The 18,754-nt window shown below is 38.1% G+C and overlaps 1 protein-coding gene across 5 annotated transcripts in view; it reads right to left on the bottom strand.

Moving 5' to 3' along the window:
- Positions 1-18,754, bottom strand: part of EPC1 (enhancer of polycomb homolog 1) — a 99,203-nt gene that overhangs the window by 21,191 nt on the left and 59,258 nt on the right. For all 5 annotated transcript variants that reach the window (XM_040248050.1, XM_040248052.1, XM_040248051.1 and 2 more), the window contains exon 2: positions 5,888-6,047. In XM_040248050.1, coding sequence (XP_040103984.1) covers positions 5,888-6,047 — 160 coding nt within the window. The remainder of the gene's footprint in view (positions 1-5,887; positions 6,048-18,754) is intronic.

Here is an 18,754-nt window from a genome sequence, read left to right on the forward strand (position 1 = left end):
ACAGTATGACTAGGAAAGGAGAAGTCCTAGTTGAACAATCTCAGTTCAGTTCAGGTCACTCAGTTGTGTCCGACTCTTTGGGACCCCATGGACTGCAGCATGCCAGGCCTCCCTCTTTATTACCAACTCCTAGAGTTCACCCAAACGCATGTCCTCTGAGTCGGTGATGCCATCCAACCATCTCATCCTCTGTCGTCCCCCCTTCTCCTCCCACCCTCAATCTTTCTCAGCATCAGGGTCTTTTCAAATGAGTCAGCTCTTCGCATCAGCTTCAACATCAGTCCTTCCAATGAACACCCAGGACTGATCTCCTTTAGGATGGACTGGTTGGATCTCCTTGCAGGCCAAGGGACTCTCAAGAGTCTTCTCTAACACTGCAGTTCAAAAATCAATTCTTTGGCGCTCAGCTTTTTTTATAGTGCAACTCTCACATCTACACACGATTACTGGAAAAACCAGAGCCTTGACTAGACGGACTTTTGTTGGCAAAGTAATGTCTCTGCTTTTTAATATGCTGTCTAGGTTGGTCATAACTTTCCTTCCAAGGAATAAGCGTCTTTTTCATTTCATGGCTGCAATCACCATCTGCAGTGATTTTGGACATCTAGAAGCTTCCAGATCACCAATCAAGAGAAACAACATTAAGACCCTTTGGACCAGGAGATGTTGAACAACACTCTCAAACAGCTGAGGAAGTATTAACAGTTTGGAACTAAAGCAGGGGATAATGGTTTTAAAACAGGTTTCTTCCTTCACTGCTCTAATAGGATAAAAGGGAGAAAAGTATGATCTCTTTCCTAAACCTATTAAAGACAAGAATAACATCGCGATTTTCCAAATAAATGTTCAATGAAATGTTAACAGATAACATGTAAAAAATACATCTGAAAAATGCTGAGTTAAAATAAAACTTTCCTTTTTAACTGCAAGGTTCCCAGAGCCTACAAACAGAGTAATATGTATTATAACTCTGGGTAGAGAGAGAAATAAAACATGCAATCATTCTCAAATGTTTCTAATCACTACTTTTTAAGGCAATACGTTTTTTTCATCTTGAAAACTCCAAGGAATAGTCTGTGTAAACATTAGCTTTAGAGTTTTATAAAATAGAAATTATAAGAATTGAAATGAACCAGTCTATATACATAATTTGATACAATGTACCCTTCATAAGCAATGTATTAGACTACCTGGCATTCAATGTTCAATTGCAACTTTGCAGAAATTTATAATATAATTAGCCTTTCTTGTGTATTGTAATATAAAAGTCAATACCAATTTTTAAAAAATTAACATCACTTTTACACAATCTCTTCCAGAAAATAAGAGGAAACACTACCTAACTTATTTTATGAAGCCAATATTACTCTGATACTAAAACCTGACAAGATAGAGCACACATTCACAAAAAGATTAACAATATCTTTCACGAACTTAGATGGAAAACTTCTCAATAAAATCCCACCCAGCAATGTATGGAAAACACACACACACACACACCCAAATGTGATTTATTCTAGGTATGCAAGGTTGGTTCAATATTTGACAACCAACCAAGGAAACTGACAACCAACCAAGGAAACCTATCACATCAGAGGATAAAGAAGGGAGGAAAAAATCACACAACCTTATTAACTGATGCAGAAAAAGCAGCTGACAAATTCAATAGTCAGGATAAAAACTCCCAATACACTAGAAACAGAGAACTTTCTCAAACTCTTACAAGCAACTACAAAAAAAACCCTTCAGGTGACATAATGCTTAACGGTTAAAGACTAACTTTTTTTCCCTTAAGATCAGGAACGAGGCAAGGATGTCTGCTCTCACCACTCTTACTTTAACACTGTATTCAAGTTCTAACCATTATACTAAGGCAAGAAAGAGAAATTAATAACACAGGTTGGAAAGGGAAAGCAAAACCATTTCTATTTGCAGACTACGACATGATTTTTCTCCATTTAGAAAATCCCAAAGAACCTGCAAACATCTTCTCGAACTAACATGCAATTTCAGTTAAGGCCACAGGACACATGCTCAGTATACAACTGAACTGCATTTCTGCATACTGACAATAAACAGGTGGAAACAAAAATCAAAAGTGCAATACCATTTTCAGTTGTGTCAAAGAAAACAGGTATAAATCTAAAAAAAAAAAAAAAAAGTACTAAAACACCATGGATCTTCATGATGAAAATTATAAAGTGTCAGCTAAAGAAATCAAAGACCTAAATACCTGAAGAGTCATATTGTGGTCATGGACTAGAAGACTCAACACAGAAAAGATGTCAATTCTCCCTACAATGATCTACACATTTAAATGCAATTCCTATCAAAATCACAGCAAGTTTCTTCACAGACATAAACTTATTCTAGTGGCATTTTTAGGGAAATATTTACAGGGAAAAGCCCTAGAATACCCAACACAATCTTGGGAAAAAAAAAAAGGAGGAAGCATTTCCCCAATGTTAAGGAATATCATTAGTTAGTTAAGTCGCTCAGTCGTGTCCAACTCTTTGCGACCCCATGGACTGTGTAGTCTACTCCGTCCATGGGATTCTCCAGGCAAGAATACTGGAGTGGGTTGCCATTTCCTTCTCCAGGGATCTTCCCGACCCAGGGATCGAGCCCAGGTCTTCCGCATTGCAGGCAGACGCTTTACCCTCTGAGCCACCGGGGAAGCCAAGGATTATCATGTAGCTGCAATAACTGAGACAGTGGTGCTATCCTGGGATAAACACAGGCATCAGTGGAGTAGAATACAGAACCCACAAATAGAGCCACATCAATACGAATAATTGATTTTTGTTGAAGAAACAAAAACAATCAATAGAGGAGGGATCACTTTTTCAATAAACAGTGTTGGAGCAATTAGATGCCCAGAGTGGCGAGTTGGGGTACACACCGTGACCTAAACCTCACAGTCAAAATTGATCACACACTTAAATGCAAAATGATGAAACTTCTACAACAAGTCATAGGAAATCATCTTTGGACCCTGGGCAAAACAAAGACTATTCTTAGAGTTGACACTAAATGGATCTCATCAAAATTAAAAACTTCTACTCTGTGGAAAACTGTTAAGAGAATGAAAAAACAAATTATATACCGGGAAAAAATATTTCCAAATCACATATGACAAAGACTTGTGTCTACCATATATAAACAAGACAAAATCCTCAAAACTTAACATTAAAATAATCTAATTAGAAAATAAGTAAGACACGCACAATCTTCACCAAAAAGGATATCTAGATGGCAAAAAACACATGAAAAAATGTTTAACATATTAGTCATTTAGAGGAAAACAAATTTAAAGTACAGTGAGACATCACTGCATACCTACTAGAATGGCTAAAATTAAAAAGTGATAACCTCAAATGCTGACAAGGATAAAGGAGAAACTGGATCCCACATACACAGCTGATGATACTGCAAACAGGTATATTCTTCTGATCTACAGAGTAGACATTCTTGTCAAACTAAAACTGGACGAGCCAGCAACTACACTTATAGGCATTTAACCCCGATAAGTAAAGATTTATGTTCACTCAAAAATCTGTACATGAATGTTCACAGCAGCGTTATTTGAAACAGTCAAAATCTGGCAACGACCCAGCGTCTGAGTGAGTGAGCGGTGCCGCCTGCTGCAGTGCACGGTATGGAAGACTGCTCGGGAAGAGGAAGGAAGGAAGGACTGACACATGCAGCAGCCTGGATGGGCTCAAGGCGGCCACGCTAAGGGGACAGGGTCAGTCTCAAGAGGATATACACTCAGAATTCCATTCACGTTACCTTCATCAACAAACATAATTACAAAGATGGAGAACAGACCAGTGCTTGCCAGAGGCTAGGAGTGCATTTAAAGGAGCAATTAGGTAGAGTCTTGTGGTGATGGTATAACTGAGCATCTTAATTGTGGTGGTGGATATACAAGGCTTCACATATTCTGTGAATCTATAATCATGCAAGACAATGTTAAAAGAAACTCAGTCAGCTAACACTCATTTGACTGACAGTGTTTATGAACTTTCCAGTGTAATATGTCTTTCTAAATTTGTACTGATGAAAAACTTTTCCTAAATAATTTACAATTCTGCTTCCATTTTATTACTGTTATTTGATTACAATGTCAGCAGAGTCAATGCCTTTTTAAATATAGTACCTTGACTTTTCTGACCACAATTTAACCCACAAGCTACCAATAAAATGGAATTTGTGAATTCTGGTCATCAACAGAAAAGCACCTATTTGTAAAACAAGCATTCAAAGCTTTTTTTCTGATAGTAATGATAACGTAAATTGAGTAATGTAATTTTATCTTGCTTCATCCTGCTTTAACCTGATAGCATATATTCATGAAATAATACAGCTAGTGGCTGTGGAATGCAATGTGGTCCTGGTTAACATATACAGCAAGGATCCATTCTGGAATTTTACACTGACATGATTTTCCAGAGAACTAAAGTTTTAGGTCCTATTATTGGTAAACTTTGTTTAGAATGTCTGTGTTTTATATGTAATTAAACACGAGTAGGCAAGAAAAAACACATGCCATTTGTTTGGTATACTTCAAAGTAACCTTTAATAAACTGGAAAAAATTTTTTTTCTAAAGGAAAATTTTTTTTCCTCATGAGTGCAAACTGGAGGTAAAGGTGAAAAAACATCACAAGTTAAAAACATCAAATGCTAACACAGAACTGGTAAGAATCAATATGGGCATGTTTACTTGTGGTTTTCATATTTAAGAAATAGTTTTTAAAAAATGCTTAGAATCCAGGACAAAGATTAGACCATATGGAGAAAAGGTTAAATGAGTTAGAAAAGTAGTTAATAAGCAAGAAACTAGGTAAAGTTAGTTGCTCTATGTCCACAGAGAGAACAATAAAAACAAAACAGATTTATACTGTTCTGAAAAAGTTTAGACAGGCCCTTGGAAAGAGCTCTTGATCATAAAGGCCAACAAGACAACAATGAAAGCTGTAACACCTTTTCCTTAGCAACCCTGCAATTACATGTTTAGTGGTCCACTACATGGGGACCAAATGAATGAAATAAATTCACCTAAGTTTACAAGCTCTCAGCAGTTCATCATCAAATGTGATTTAAGCCATCAAAGGGTCATTTCCAATGAAGACCTCTATCAGTACCAAGTGACACAAGTTACCAATTAAAACACTAAATTAAAAAAAAAAAAAAAATCATGAGAATTCCCTGGGGGTCCAGTGGATGCCATGCTCTCACTGCCAAGGGCCCAGGTTTGATCCCCGGTCAGGGAACTAAGTTCTCATGAACTTGTGGGGCTTGGCCAAGAAAGAAAAAACAGAAACACAGATGGGGCTGGCAAACTATGGCCTGTGGGCCAATACTGGATTGACACATGTTTTTGTCAAGAGAGTTTTACTGGAACACAGCCGTGCCCATTTGTTTATGTACTATCTATTGTTGATTTTGTCTGTAACGGCAGAGTAAAACAGTTCTGACAGAGACTGAATGATCCACAAAGTTTTAAACACAATCTGACCCTTTACAGAAAAGATTTGTTGACTTCTGACTTCTACTAAGAAATTCTTTAAGGCAATTAGTATTACTATTTCTGAACAGTTAAGAAAATGATTTCTACATCTAAAGGTATATTCTTTATCCTACTCATCTACGGTAGCAGAAGATGCCATGCTGAGATGAAGCTAAAATAAAAATCTAGGCTGAAAACGTGTTCTTTCTTGTCAGGCGGGAATCTCAAGCACAAGTGTAAAAGGTGAAAATGGCTCTGATAACTCTCAAGCTGATGCTGGTCAATCAAGGGCCCCAAACAGATAAACATAAAAATCTGCTGAGTAACATAAGAACACAGTACAAGATACAGTCATCAAGAGACTAATCACTTACGCTGTATGTGAATGAGCTGCTTTGGCATCTTGAATTCCCCAGGATATATAGACTCATAGTAAGCGATGTTACTTTCTGCTTCTGGGACTGGTATAACCATGTTATCCCTCTTCTCGCCATACACCTGCTGTGCTGAAATAGCCCGCTGAAGATGGTGTTCCTAGAAAGAGGGAGAAACAGGTACATTTACACATTAAAAAATAAGCAATCAGAACATACAGCCTTATGAAGAAGTTTCTTGTTCATTTATTTTTAAAGTAGAGGGATTTTTAGTAATCTTGTAAGGATGCTAACAATATAGTTGTGGTGAAAAGATTTTGAGTATAAACAAGATCTGGTTAGATACACTGTGTATTTCAATTTAAGAAACGACCCTACACTGAAATTGGGGATTAAATTATATAAGAGTCAAAAAAAAGATGACCAAAGCTGTTACAGTTTGCATTTTGCAGATGAATTTTTTTTTTAAAGAAGTAAAACATTTGAACTTATTGTAGGAAGAAAGCAGGCTATGTATAAAAAATATTTTATGGATTATAATCACTTATTCATACAGTGCTTCAGAAGGAGGATACAGATTATTTTCTCCATTTTTAGTTGATGAAACTGACAGATACAAACCTGGTCTTTTGTCCCAAGTAATAACCTTTCTTATGAATTTCCAGAGCCCTTTTTGAACAGTAGTAAAGTATAGGGACTGAAAGCACAGGCTGCAGGGTTTGTGACTCGTGGCAAGACACTTCATTCCTCTAAATCTGTTTCCTCCAGTAAAAGAAAAAATGAACCTTACAGGGTTGTTGGAAAGATTTCAGTTCAGTTAAGTCGCTCAGTCGTGTCCGACTCTTTGCAACCCCATGAATCGCAGCACTCCAGGCCTCCCTGTCCATCACTATCTCCCGGAGTTCACTCAGACTCACGCCCATCGAGTAAGTGATGCCATCCAGCCATCTCATCCTCGGTCGTCCCCTTCTCCTCCTGCCCCCAATCCCTCCCAGCATCGGAGTCTTTTCCAATGAGTCAACTCTTTACATGAGGTGGCCAAAGTACTGGAGTTTCAGCTTTAGCATCATTCCTTCCAAAGAAATGCCAGGGTTGATCTCCTTCAGAATGGACTGGTTGGATCTCCTTGCAGTCCAAGGGACTCTCAAGAGTCTTCTCCAACACCACACTTCAAAAGCATCAATTCTGCAGTGCTCAGCCTTCTTCACAGTCCAACCCTCATATCCATACATGACCACAGGAAAAACCACAGCCTCGACTAGACGGACCTTTGTTGGCAAAGTAATGTCTCTGCTTTTGAATATACTATCTAGGTTGGTCATAACTTTTCTTCCAAGGAGTAAGCATCTTTTAATTTCATGGCTGCAGTCACCATCTGCAGTGATTTTGGAGCCCAAAAAAATAAAGTCTGACACTGTTTCCACTGTTTCCCCATCTATTTCCCATGAAGTGATGGGACCGGATGCCATGATCTTCGTTTTCTGAATGTTGAGCTTTAAGCCAACTTTTTCACTCTCCTCTTTCACTTTCATCAAGAGGCTTTTTAGCTCCTCTTCACTTTCTGCCATAAGGGTGGTGTCATCTGCATATCTGAGGTTATTGATATTTCTCCTGGAAATCTTGATTCCAGCTTGTATTTCTTCCAGTCCAGTGTTTCTCATGATGTACTCTGCATATAAGCTAAATAAGCAGGGTGACAATATACAGCCTTGACGTACTCCTTTTCCTATTTGGAACCAGTCTGTTGTTCCATGTCCAGTTCTAACTGTTGCTTCCTGACCTGCATACATATTTCTCAAGAGGCAGGTTAGGTGGTCTGGTATTCCCATCTCTTTCAGAATTTTCCACAGTTTACTGTGATCCACACAGTCAAAGGCTTTGGCATAGTCAATAAAGCAGAAATAGATGTTTTTCTGGAACTCTCTTGCTTTTTCCATGATCCAGCGGATGTTGGCAATTTGATCTCTGGTTCCTCTGCCTTTTCTAAAACCAGCTTGAACATCAGGGAGTTCACGGTTCACGTATTGCTGAAGCCTGGCTTGGAGAATTTTGAGCATTACTTTACTAGCATGTGAGATGAGTGCAATTGTGTGGTAGTTTGAGCACTCTTTGGCATTGCCTTTCTTTGGAATTGGAATGAAACCTGACCTTTTCCAGTCCTGTGGCCACTGCTGAGTTTTCCAAATTTGCTGGCATATTGAGTGCAGCACTTTCACAGCATCATCTTTCAGGATTTGAAACAGCTCAACTGGAATTCCATCACCTCCACTAGCTCTGTTTGTAGTGATGCTTTCTAAGGCCCACTTGACTTCACATTCCAGGATGTCTGGCTCTAGATTAGTGATCCCATCATCATGATTATCTGGGTGGTGAAGATCTTTTTTGTACAGTTCTTCCATGTATTCTTGCCACCTCTTAATATCTTCTGCTTCTGCTAGGTCCAGACCATTTCTATCCTTTATCAAGCCCATCTTTGCATGAAATGTTCCCTTGGTATCTCTAATTCTCTTGAAGAGATCTCTAGTCTTTCCCAATCTGTTGTTTTCCTCTATTTCTTTGCATTGATCGCTGAAGAAGGCTTTCTTATCTCTTCTTGCTATTCTTTGCAACTCTGCATTCAGATACTTATATCTTTCCTTTTCTCCTTGGCTTTTCGCCTCTCTTCTTTCCACAGCTATTTGTAAGGCCTCCCCAGACAGCCATTTTGCTTTTTTGCATTCCTTTTCCATGGGGATGGTCTTGATCCCTGCCTCCTGTACAATGTCACGAACCTCATTCCACAGTTTATCAGGCACTCTATCTATCAGATCTAGGCCCTTAAATCTATTTCTCACTTCCACTGTATAATCATAAGGGATGTGATTTAGGTCATACCTGAATGGTCTAGTGGTTTTCCCTACTTTCTTCAATTTAAGTCTGAATTTGGCAATAAGGAGTTCATGATCTGAGCCACAGTCAGCTCCCGGTCTTGTTTTTGTTGACTGTATAGAGCTTCTCCATCTTTGGCTGCAAAGAATATAATCAATCTGATTTTGGTGTTGACTATCTGGTGATGTCCATGTGTAGAGTCTTCTCTTGTGTTGTTGGAAGAGGGTGTTTGCTATGACCAGTGCATTTTCTTGGCAAAACTCTGTTAGTCTTTGCCCTGCTTCATTCTGCATTCCAAAGCCAAATTTGCCTGTTACTTCAGGTGTTTCCTGACTTCCTACTTTTGCATTCCAGTCCCCTATAATGAAAAGGACATCTTTTTTGGGTGTTAGTTCTAAAAGGTCTTGTAGGTCTTCATAAAACCGTTCAACTTCAGTTTCTTCAGCATTACTGGTTGAGGCATAGACTTGGATAACTGTGATATTGAATGGTTTGCCTTAGAGACGAACAGAGATCATTCTGTTGTTTTTGAGATTGCATCCAAGTAGTGCGTTTCGGACTCTTTTGTTGACCATGATGGCTACTCCATTTCTTTTGAGGGATTCCTGCCCGCAGTAGTAGATGTAATGGTCATCTTTTAAGTAATATAAATGTGCGTTAGATTCTTAGTATAATGCCTAGCATGTAACAGGTGCTCAAAATGAGCTTTGGTTGAGTTGCCACACAGAAAGATTTTTTTACCAGTTGCCATAAAAGTACTTGTTCTCAACCACCCCTATCATCACTGAATTTTGGTAAACATTTCATTAAGTTAAAGCTAGTTTTAAAATACTAGTTTTTAAAATATTTATACACAAGTTCAGGGATGAAAAACATTCCAACAGTAAGTATGAAGACAAAATATTTCAGTCTTCATCAGTAGCCTCTGGTAACTTTATGTATATGTAGATTTCAATTCACAGCTAGAAATCTTCTGAGCAACTTGACATACCCTGACATATCCCCTTGACATATCCTGGAGATTTTTCCATACTGATCCTTTTACTACAATTTGTGCAACAGCAGAATTGCATTTCACTCTGTGGATGTGGAGTACACACTCCATTACTTACTTAACCAGGCACTAATTGATAGAGAAAAAAAAAAAAAAAACCTGGAGACAACCTCAATACCTATCCTTCTCCCTAAATGCTGCAATACCCAACCCTGTACTATGATATATAGGAGATACCTATGTGGGCCCATGAGAGCCTCTGTAGGACAAGGAGAGATGCAAGTGCTCAGAGGGTACATGAGGCGACAACACCTATTCTGACCACTCCATGTAGGAATCCTTAACATCTCTCTTCAATTTTAAAATCACCCATCTTATTATTTTAGGTTAATTTCTTTACAGTGAGTTTTTCTTCCCTTAAGTGTTGCCATTTGCTCACTTTCAAAAGGCCTGCTTTCCCTTTTCTCACTGATGTTTAATTAGGTGGATTAATTTCCATTTCAATATTAAGGAAATTAGCCCCTGCGTAATAAAATTGACAAATATTTACCTGAAGTTTGGTCATTTTAATTTTTTTCCTTGTAGGAAAGTTTCACTAGTCAAATTTATTAGCCTTTTCCTTGATGACTGTTATCCTTAATAACAGGTATAAACTGTACAGTTGCAAACTCTGGTATGGAGACAAAACCGCTCCTTTTTATAATGCATTTGATCCCTGATTCATACTACCTCATGGCTCCTGGAAGCTGGTGGAAGCAGTGTGGAGGGGGCAAGAGCGGGGACTGGAAACAGGCTGTGGACACAGTGCACTGGCCCTGGAAGCCTGACCCCAGGTGGGGAGCTGGCCACAGGTGTGCCCTTCTCCTCTCAGACATCCTCACACGGAAGGACAGCTTTGTGACCTATGCCCCCCTACTTACACCAAACTCAAGGAGGGAGTGAGGGAGCAAGGCACGTTATTCTTAATTTGCATTTTGTTCTTCATCAGTTAGCACGTCTCTGTGTCGGTGAACACGTGAGAGATAGCTGACCTATTTTTTGTGCGTAAGGAGAGAGAGCAAGCCACTATCCTAATGTCTAGCATAAAATCATCTATTTCCCTTAATGACTAAAAATGTCCCTTTATAACTTCCTCTTGCATTTGAGAGTATTTCCAAGCTCTGCCTCCTTATTCTATTCAAATGCCTCCTATGTCACTATTTAACGTGTTTTCAAATGCGCAGCCTCAGACTACACTTTATTAACTAGTGCTTTTTAGATACTAAATTCACTCCTTGCAATTCTTTTTCAAAAATTTCGTGCTATTTCATTTATTTTTCTAGATGAACCACAATGAAATTTACTTTCTCAGCGTGAAATGGGACCACTAACGCCTTTAAATGTTTTGCAGTATGGTGGTAAAGAACAGGATTTGTATCAGGAGTGCTCTGGACTTGTATGTCGGCTCCACGGTCTACCAGGTCTAGGACTTCGGGGCTTGGGACAAGATAGTTATACCAGCACGTTTTATTACCCCTGAGTACACTGTGTATCTATCATAGGGGACTGTGGTGAAGATAAAATGCTTGAGACATACTAAAGTACCTTTCACTACTGGAGAAGTTGAAGAGTTTTCCATATGCTTGTCAATATTTATATTCTCCCTAGTGTTAACAGCTTTCTGTAGAAAGACTTTTCCTGATGTTCATATCCATTTTTCTATAATTGTGAAATCAAATTTTTGTTTCTCAGTATTATAGCAAATACTGCTTTTAAAAAAACTTAACACATGGTTTTTGTTTTATAAAATATTTGACACAATTTCCTCATGCTTCCCTGGTGGTTCAAGTGGTAAAGAATCCACCTGCAATGCAGAAGACCTGGGTCTGATCCCTGGGATGGGAAGATCCCCTGGAGATCGTCCTCATAATGAATTTCATAAGGACTCAAGGTATGTATAATATACAACAAATAGGTTATGGTTTTCTAAGCCTGAAAAAGCTCAATAACTGGGGTGTAACTATAACTTTAAACTTTCCTATTTACTGTCACCCTGTGTATGTACAAGGACTTGAGGATTGAAGGGGGCCACACACAGGTGTCAGTGTGGCCAGAGTGTGGTGAGGGGCGCACAGGACGGTCAGCATCAAATCATGCAGAGAGTCATGGGCATGTTAAGAATTCATCCTTGTATTAAGAGCAATAGTGTCTAAAGGGTTCTAGTTCTTATTTAAAAAAATAGATCAATTTCTATAAAGCAGAATATGTGCAGCCTTTAAGTGGTTTAGAGTAATATTTCAGTTCAGTCGCTCAGTCGTGTCTGACTCTTTGCAACCCCATGAACTGTAGCACACCTGGCCCCCCTGTCCATCACCAACTCCAGTTTACTCAAACTCATGTCCACTGAGTCAGTGATGCCATTCAACCATCTCATCCTCTGTTGTCCCCTTCTCCTCTCACTTTCAGTCTTTCCCAGCATCAGCCTCTTTTCCCATGAGGGCAGGTCTTTGCATCAGGTGGCCAAAGTATTGGAGTTTCAGCTTCAGCATCAGTCCTTCCAATGAATATTCAGGACTGATTTCCTTTTAGGACAGGCTGGTTGGATCTCCTTGCAGTCCAAGGGACTCTCAAGAGTCTTCTCCAACACCACAGTTCAAAAGCTTCAATTCTTTGGCGCTCAGCTTTCTCTATAGTCCAGCTCTCACATCCATACATGACCACTGGAAAAACCATAGCCTTGACTAGACGGACCTTTGTTGGCAAAGTAATGTCTCTGTTTTTTAATGTGCTGTCTAAGTTTGTCATAGCTTTTCTTCCAAGCAGTAAGCGTCTTTTAATTTCATGGCTGCAGTCACCATCTGCAATGATTTTGGAGCCCCAAAAAAAGTCTGTCACTGTTTCCATTGTTTCCCCATCTATTTGCCATGAAGTGATGGGACTGGATACCATGATCTTAGTTTTCTGAACGTTGAGTTTTAAGCCAACTTTTCCACTCTCCTCTTTCATTTTCAAGAGGCTCTTTAGTTCTTAGCTTTCAGCCGTAAGGATGGTGTCATCTGTGTATCTGAGGTTATTGATATTTCTCCCGGCAATCTTGATTCCAGCTTGTACTTCATTAAGCTCAACGTGTCTCATGATGTACTCTGCATGTAAGTTAAATAAGCAGGGTGACAATATACAGCCTTGATGTACTCCTTTTCCTATCTGGAACCAGTCTGTTGTTCCATGTCCAGTTCTAACTGGTGCTTCTTGACCTGCGTACAGATTTCTCAAGAGGCAGGTCAGGTGGTCTGGTATTCCCATCTCTTTCAGAATTTTCCACAGTTTGTTGTGATCCACACAGTCAAAGGCTTTGGCATAGTTAATAAAGCAGAAATAGATCTTTTTCTGAACTCTCTTGCTTTTTTGATGATCCAGCGGATTTGATCTCTGGTTCTTCTGCCTTTTCTAAATCCAGCTGGAAGTTCAGGGTTCATGTACTGTTGAAGCCTGGTTTGGAGAATTTTGAGCATTACTGTACTAACGTGTGAAATGAGTACAACTGTGCTGTCATTTGAGCATTCTTTGGCATTGCCTTTCTTTGGGATTGGAATGAAACTGACTGTTTCCAGTCCTGTGGCCACTGCCGAGTTTCCCAAATTTGCTGGCACATTGAGTGCAGCACTTTCACAGCATCATCTTTTAGGATTTTAAAGAGCTCAACTGGAATTCCATCACCTCCACTAGCTTTGAGAGTAATATTTAATGAGATGGAAAAATCCATCAACTTATTAAGTAAAAAGAGATCTGAAATTGTATGTTCAGGATATTTGTCTTTAATCTTTTTTAAAAGAAAAAGCCATAATTGAACGTACACAACTATAGCAAACAGTCTACGAGTAGCTGAGCACAATCCTCTCTGTGCTCTTTTGCCCACCTGCCTGCTGTATTCCCACGGCTGTTACTGCCCTCTGACATGCCATGTATTTGGCTTGTTTGCTGGCATCACCACTTCCTTCCCATCCCAAACTAAGCATCATGAGGGCAGGGATTTTTGTCTATTTTGTTCACTGCTAAATAGCCAACCCAAAATAGTGTCAGGCACAATGCATGGTGCTTAAATATGTACTGAAGAAATGAATATGTATGTAGGTATCTGTGAATATACATAAACACAAAGAGCACAAAGGTGCAAGCATGCACACATTCCTGTCAAATTTCAAAGTGTGTACACCAGTTAACAGATCACCTCCAGGTGATACAATTTTGAAACATTTCTATAATTTTATTTTCCTTATTTTCTAAAATTCTTTTTTAGTTCTTTTTGACACACGCAAAAAAATTGAGTACATCTCACTACATGATTTTCTAAAACAATGGTAATTTCTAAAAGACATAATTTATTTAGTTCAGCAAAACCCTTCCCATTTAAGTCAAGTTTAGTTCAAGAGTGAAAATTATACTTGCAGGCAAAGAAAGTTATTCTTTTTTTTTAAGTTGTTACATTTTAATTTAGTACTTTCCATTAATATCTTCTCAAAAATTATCTTCTGGATTAGTTCTTTTCACTTAGCCCAGCTTTAGAGAATAATTTATAAAACAAAACCAATCAATTTTGGTAGAGGAAGCAAAATATGCTTGAAAGCTTTGGGATTATTCTACTGAAAGCAGATATAAAACAGGATGGGTCCTTTATCAAGGCACTGGAGGAGAGAACCATACAAAGACAGGACTTTGGTTTAAGAAGATCAGAAATATTAATTATTTTAAAAAACTAAAAAGAACTCTAAAAATAACTCTCTCAACTCATACTTTGCAAGAAAGTTATTCTTAAAACCCCAAACTATATACACTTATTTCTAAGGGAAAAAAACCATTAAATTATATTAAAGTAACACTTCAATGTTAAGTGAAAATGAAATTTTTGCTTTGAGTAGGAAGATGTATTATAACAAAATAGTGAAGCCAAGTAGCACATGAGATAAATTAGAATAAGATGAGCTGTGAATCCAATAATTACAAATTGAATGCTCTGACAAAATATCTAAGATGATCCTATCCTAAATTACAATTCTATAAAAAGTCAGATGTTCCCAGAAGATAGTATTTATCAAATGAAACTTTTAAATACATCTACCTGCAGCACTGAGTAAGCCAGCCTGTCCCAACTGTGTTCACTGGAATACTTAATTTCAGATTATCAACAGGTAGTCTAATGAAGAGTCTGACAGTTTAAAATAAAAAGAGAGAGAGAACACTGGATTTTTAAACTCTAGGAATGAGAGTTTTAAACACGCTAATGTAAACAAGTTGCTCATGAGGGTTCAGGCATACCAAATTTACAACCACAGAATCGTTTTTTCTAGAATCTATTAATAGTTCATGAAGAGCTTCAGTAATACAGAGTGGGAAATGCTGGTTCAGGACAACAACTTGAAATACAGAGCAGAACAGCGAGGCTAGAGCCTGCTCATTAATTTAGTCTGTATTTACTAAGTGCCAACTGTGTGCTTGGCCTGAGACACAATGGTAAATAAAACAGACATGGTTCCTGACACTGTAGTAGGGATGACAGATACTAATAAAACAGTCCTAGGAAAAATTGCAAAGTGTGATAAGTGCTATGAAGGAAAACAACAATGAGTTATGGGAAATATAAATAAGAAAGGAATTTCAAGGAGAGTATCATTTTCACTAGTGAAGAGTGACATGTAAGCCAAAATCTGTAAGAACAGGAGTTAAGAGATCACTTTAAGAAAAGGAAATAGCTGTGTTTTTACTAGTCTGGCACCTTAGGAGGTGCCAGAAACTTTAATATGAAGTTTCTTTATATTAAAGAATATTTTTAATATTAGGCTCAGTTTCAGAGTTAATCACCAAATCACCAAAAACAACTGCAATTTTTCATGAAATAACAGAGGCACACCTTTCAAATCTGATCTTACAGGGAAAAAAGTAAATACAATTAAATAATCTAAAGAACTTTATAATATTCAATCTTATATAAAATGGAACCAGATGAATTGTAACTTATGATTAAGCAAGCTACTTTAAAAGTTTCTCACACTGCAAGTAATTATAGATAACGTTTTCTATCTATAGCAATGTGAACAATGAAAAGGATAAGACTGAACAATAATCTTTGTGTCTCCATGAACCCTGCAATCGTGGGCTCCAAATATCCACTTTTGTTACTTCTGCTCACCGAGGGCATCGGAAGAGTGTGGGACTTCCTCCCAAGTCCAGCAGGTCACTCTGCTACTTATTTTTTATTTTTTTAATTTGTAATATGTAATATATATATATATTCTTCTTATCCATCTTTCCTCTCTAACAATTAATGTTTTTTTCTTTTACTTCCCTTCTTTGTTATTTTTGCTTACCCCTGGAAAATTTTTGCCTTTTCAGGTGGCTTTTAACAGTCTTTTTGATAAATGCATTGGCAGTACAGGCATATCACATATTTGAGGAATCAGAAAATATAATTTTCACTGAGTCAGTTAAGAGTGACAGCTGCTATCTGTAGATAAGATCCACCTGAAGGGAAGCACTGTAAGTGTGTCTTCAACATCCATTCTGTGCCTTTGTTCACTGGGATGGACCACCATTCACCCCAAGCCCCTCAAATTTCCTCTTGTTCTTCAAAACCTGGTTTAAAAGGACCTTTCTTCTGCTTCCTGTAGTACTACATTCTCTACTTAAGAAATTGTGCTGTAATCATTTATTCATTTACACACTGATCTAAATGTGAGCTCCTTAAGATAGATGCTAGTCTAACCTTTATGTTTTTTCCATATTTTTTCCTTTAAAAGATGTATTCTCTTGTAGTACTGGGGGCCTCAATTCTTTAAAGAATGAGAACTAAATTATGTTTGTAATCTACTTAGCATCTAGAACTGTATTTTACTTTACTGCAGGCACTCAAAATTTTATAAAATATCATTATAGAAAAATGAAGATAAGTCTAAATTGGAAAAAGGTATTTCTATCTGCTCTATAGGAAGTTCTAATAAATATTGCCAAGCCAGAAACAATTATTCAAGGTTGTATGTGCAAATTCCTACGCAAAGATTTAATTATATTCATTATTTAAGCAAATAATGGCTTTAACAGTTAGCCATACAACAATTAAGACCACATTTACACCTTTTAGGTTACTGAATTAAAAACAACTTATTAAAAGCAACAATACTGTGTAAGATTCCTTATGGGGAAATAAGTGATGACTCATTTGTAAGAAGCCACTTAAGAAGTTTAAACCCCTGATTATTTATGCATGGAGAGCCAGGCCTTTTTGCTACCGGAGAGCTGAATCACTTTCTCTCCTGTCTCCTAGTGACATCTTGAAGAACCAGCCAGAAATGTCTAGGGCTCCAGCAAGGGCTCCCAGGTCCTGCATCCAAACACCCAGTTCCTGCCTGGCTCATTACAGCCTCCTGACTGCTTTCTCTCCTACTTTCGTCTGTCTTCATGGGAATACACAAACTAATCTGTTAAAAATAGGTAAGTCAGGCCATGTCATACTTCCATCAAAATATTCCAATTATTCCCCACCCTCACTCAGAAAAAGAGCCAAAGTTCTTAAAACTGCTTACAAGGTCCTACGGATTGGCATTCCCCGTTCCTTGCTGCTCTTGGGCATCATGCTCTTCACTCACTGCTCTCGTCAAACTGGATTCCTTACTCTTTGTCAAACTTATAAGAAATTAGCTTGCTTCCTCAATTTCAACTCCTGATTCAAAAATCCCCTTTGCAGACAATTCTTTACCAGCTCTCCCATTCTGCACCCTCCAGAATGGCTATAACTGAAAAGGCTGACAACATCGTACAGTCGTAAGGATGAGGAACAACTTCAACTGCACACATCACCGGTGAGAAAAAGGGGAGCCAGATCTCAAGAAACAAAACACACACATTCCACATGGCTCAGCCATCCCACTCCCAGGTATTCACCCAGGAGAAATGAAAACAAGACCACAAAGACCTGAATCACAATTTCATATGGTTTTATTCACAATAGCCTCAAAATGAAAACAGCCCAAGCGTCCATCCTCAGGAGGACTGGTGCACAAACTGTGGTTCAGTAACACAACAGAGGACCACCCAGCAACAGAGAGGAATAAACCACATACCCACAACTAGAGTAAGTTTCAAAAACACTAGGGTGAAGGGAAATAACTTTGCACAAGAGTCCATACTCTTAGTCCATTTATGTGATGTTTAAAAACAAGCAAAATTAATCTTTGGTACAAAGAAAACAAAAACAAAAAACCTAGTAGCTGCTTCTGACGCGTGGAGGCAAGGATTGAATGGGGAAGGGAATGAAAGAGCTTTCTGGGATGGTGGTAACGCTCCATGTCTTCATGGGGGTTGGGTTATACAACCATGAGAATTTGTTAAAATCCAGCTAACATACACTAAGTATTTGTGAATTTCTTTTCATGTAAATTTTACCTCAAAAGAAAAAAAAGTCAATAAATACTGAACTCTAATGAATGATATGTATGCTGAAATATTTAGGGACATGTGCACTGATGCCTGTAATTGACTTCAAAATGCCTTAAAAGATAAGAGGGACTGACAGACGGAGAGATAGCAAGTAGAGTAAAATGTTAATGGTGGAATCCAGCTACTGGGAATATGGGTGGTCACTATAAAATTCTTGAAACCTCACTGCATGTTTGAAATTTTTTATAATAAAATGTTGCAAAAAGTATGGAATCTCTTCCCTCTCCCCTCAATCCTACTGTATTCCCCGGCTCTGCTTTATTTTCCTGGATAGCACCTGCTTCCTCATAGACTACTGAATTTACTTATTGTTTTATTCATTATCTGTCTCTTCTTCCCAGAATATAAGACCCACAAAGGTAGGAATTTTCTGCTTTGTTTACCCCAAATCCAGAATTGTGCCTAACACATACAAGGAAACAGTAAATATTTGTTGAATAAATGAGCCAGTGAAATTACACCAGTTATTTAATGTCCACAAACTGTTCTGGTTTGAGACAGGTATTTCATTTAAAAAAAAAAAAAATTTTTTTTTTCCA

Source organism: Oryx dammah, unplaced genomic scaffold (genome assembly GCF_014754425.2).
Source record: "Oryx dammah isolate SB20612 unplaced genomic scaffold, SCBI_Odam_1.1 HiC_scaffold_10, whole genome shotgun sequence".
NCBI classification, from domain to species: Eukaryota; Metazoa; Chordata; class Mammalia; order Artiodactyla; family Bovidae; genus Oryx; species Oryx dammah.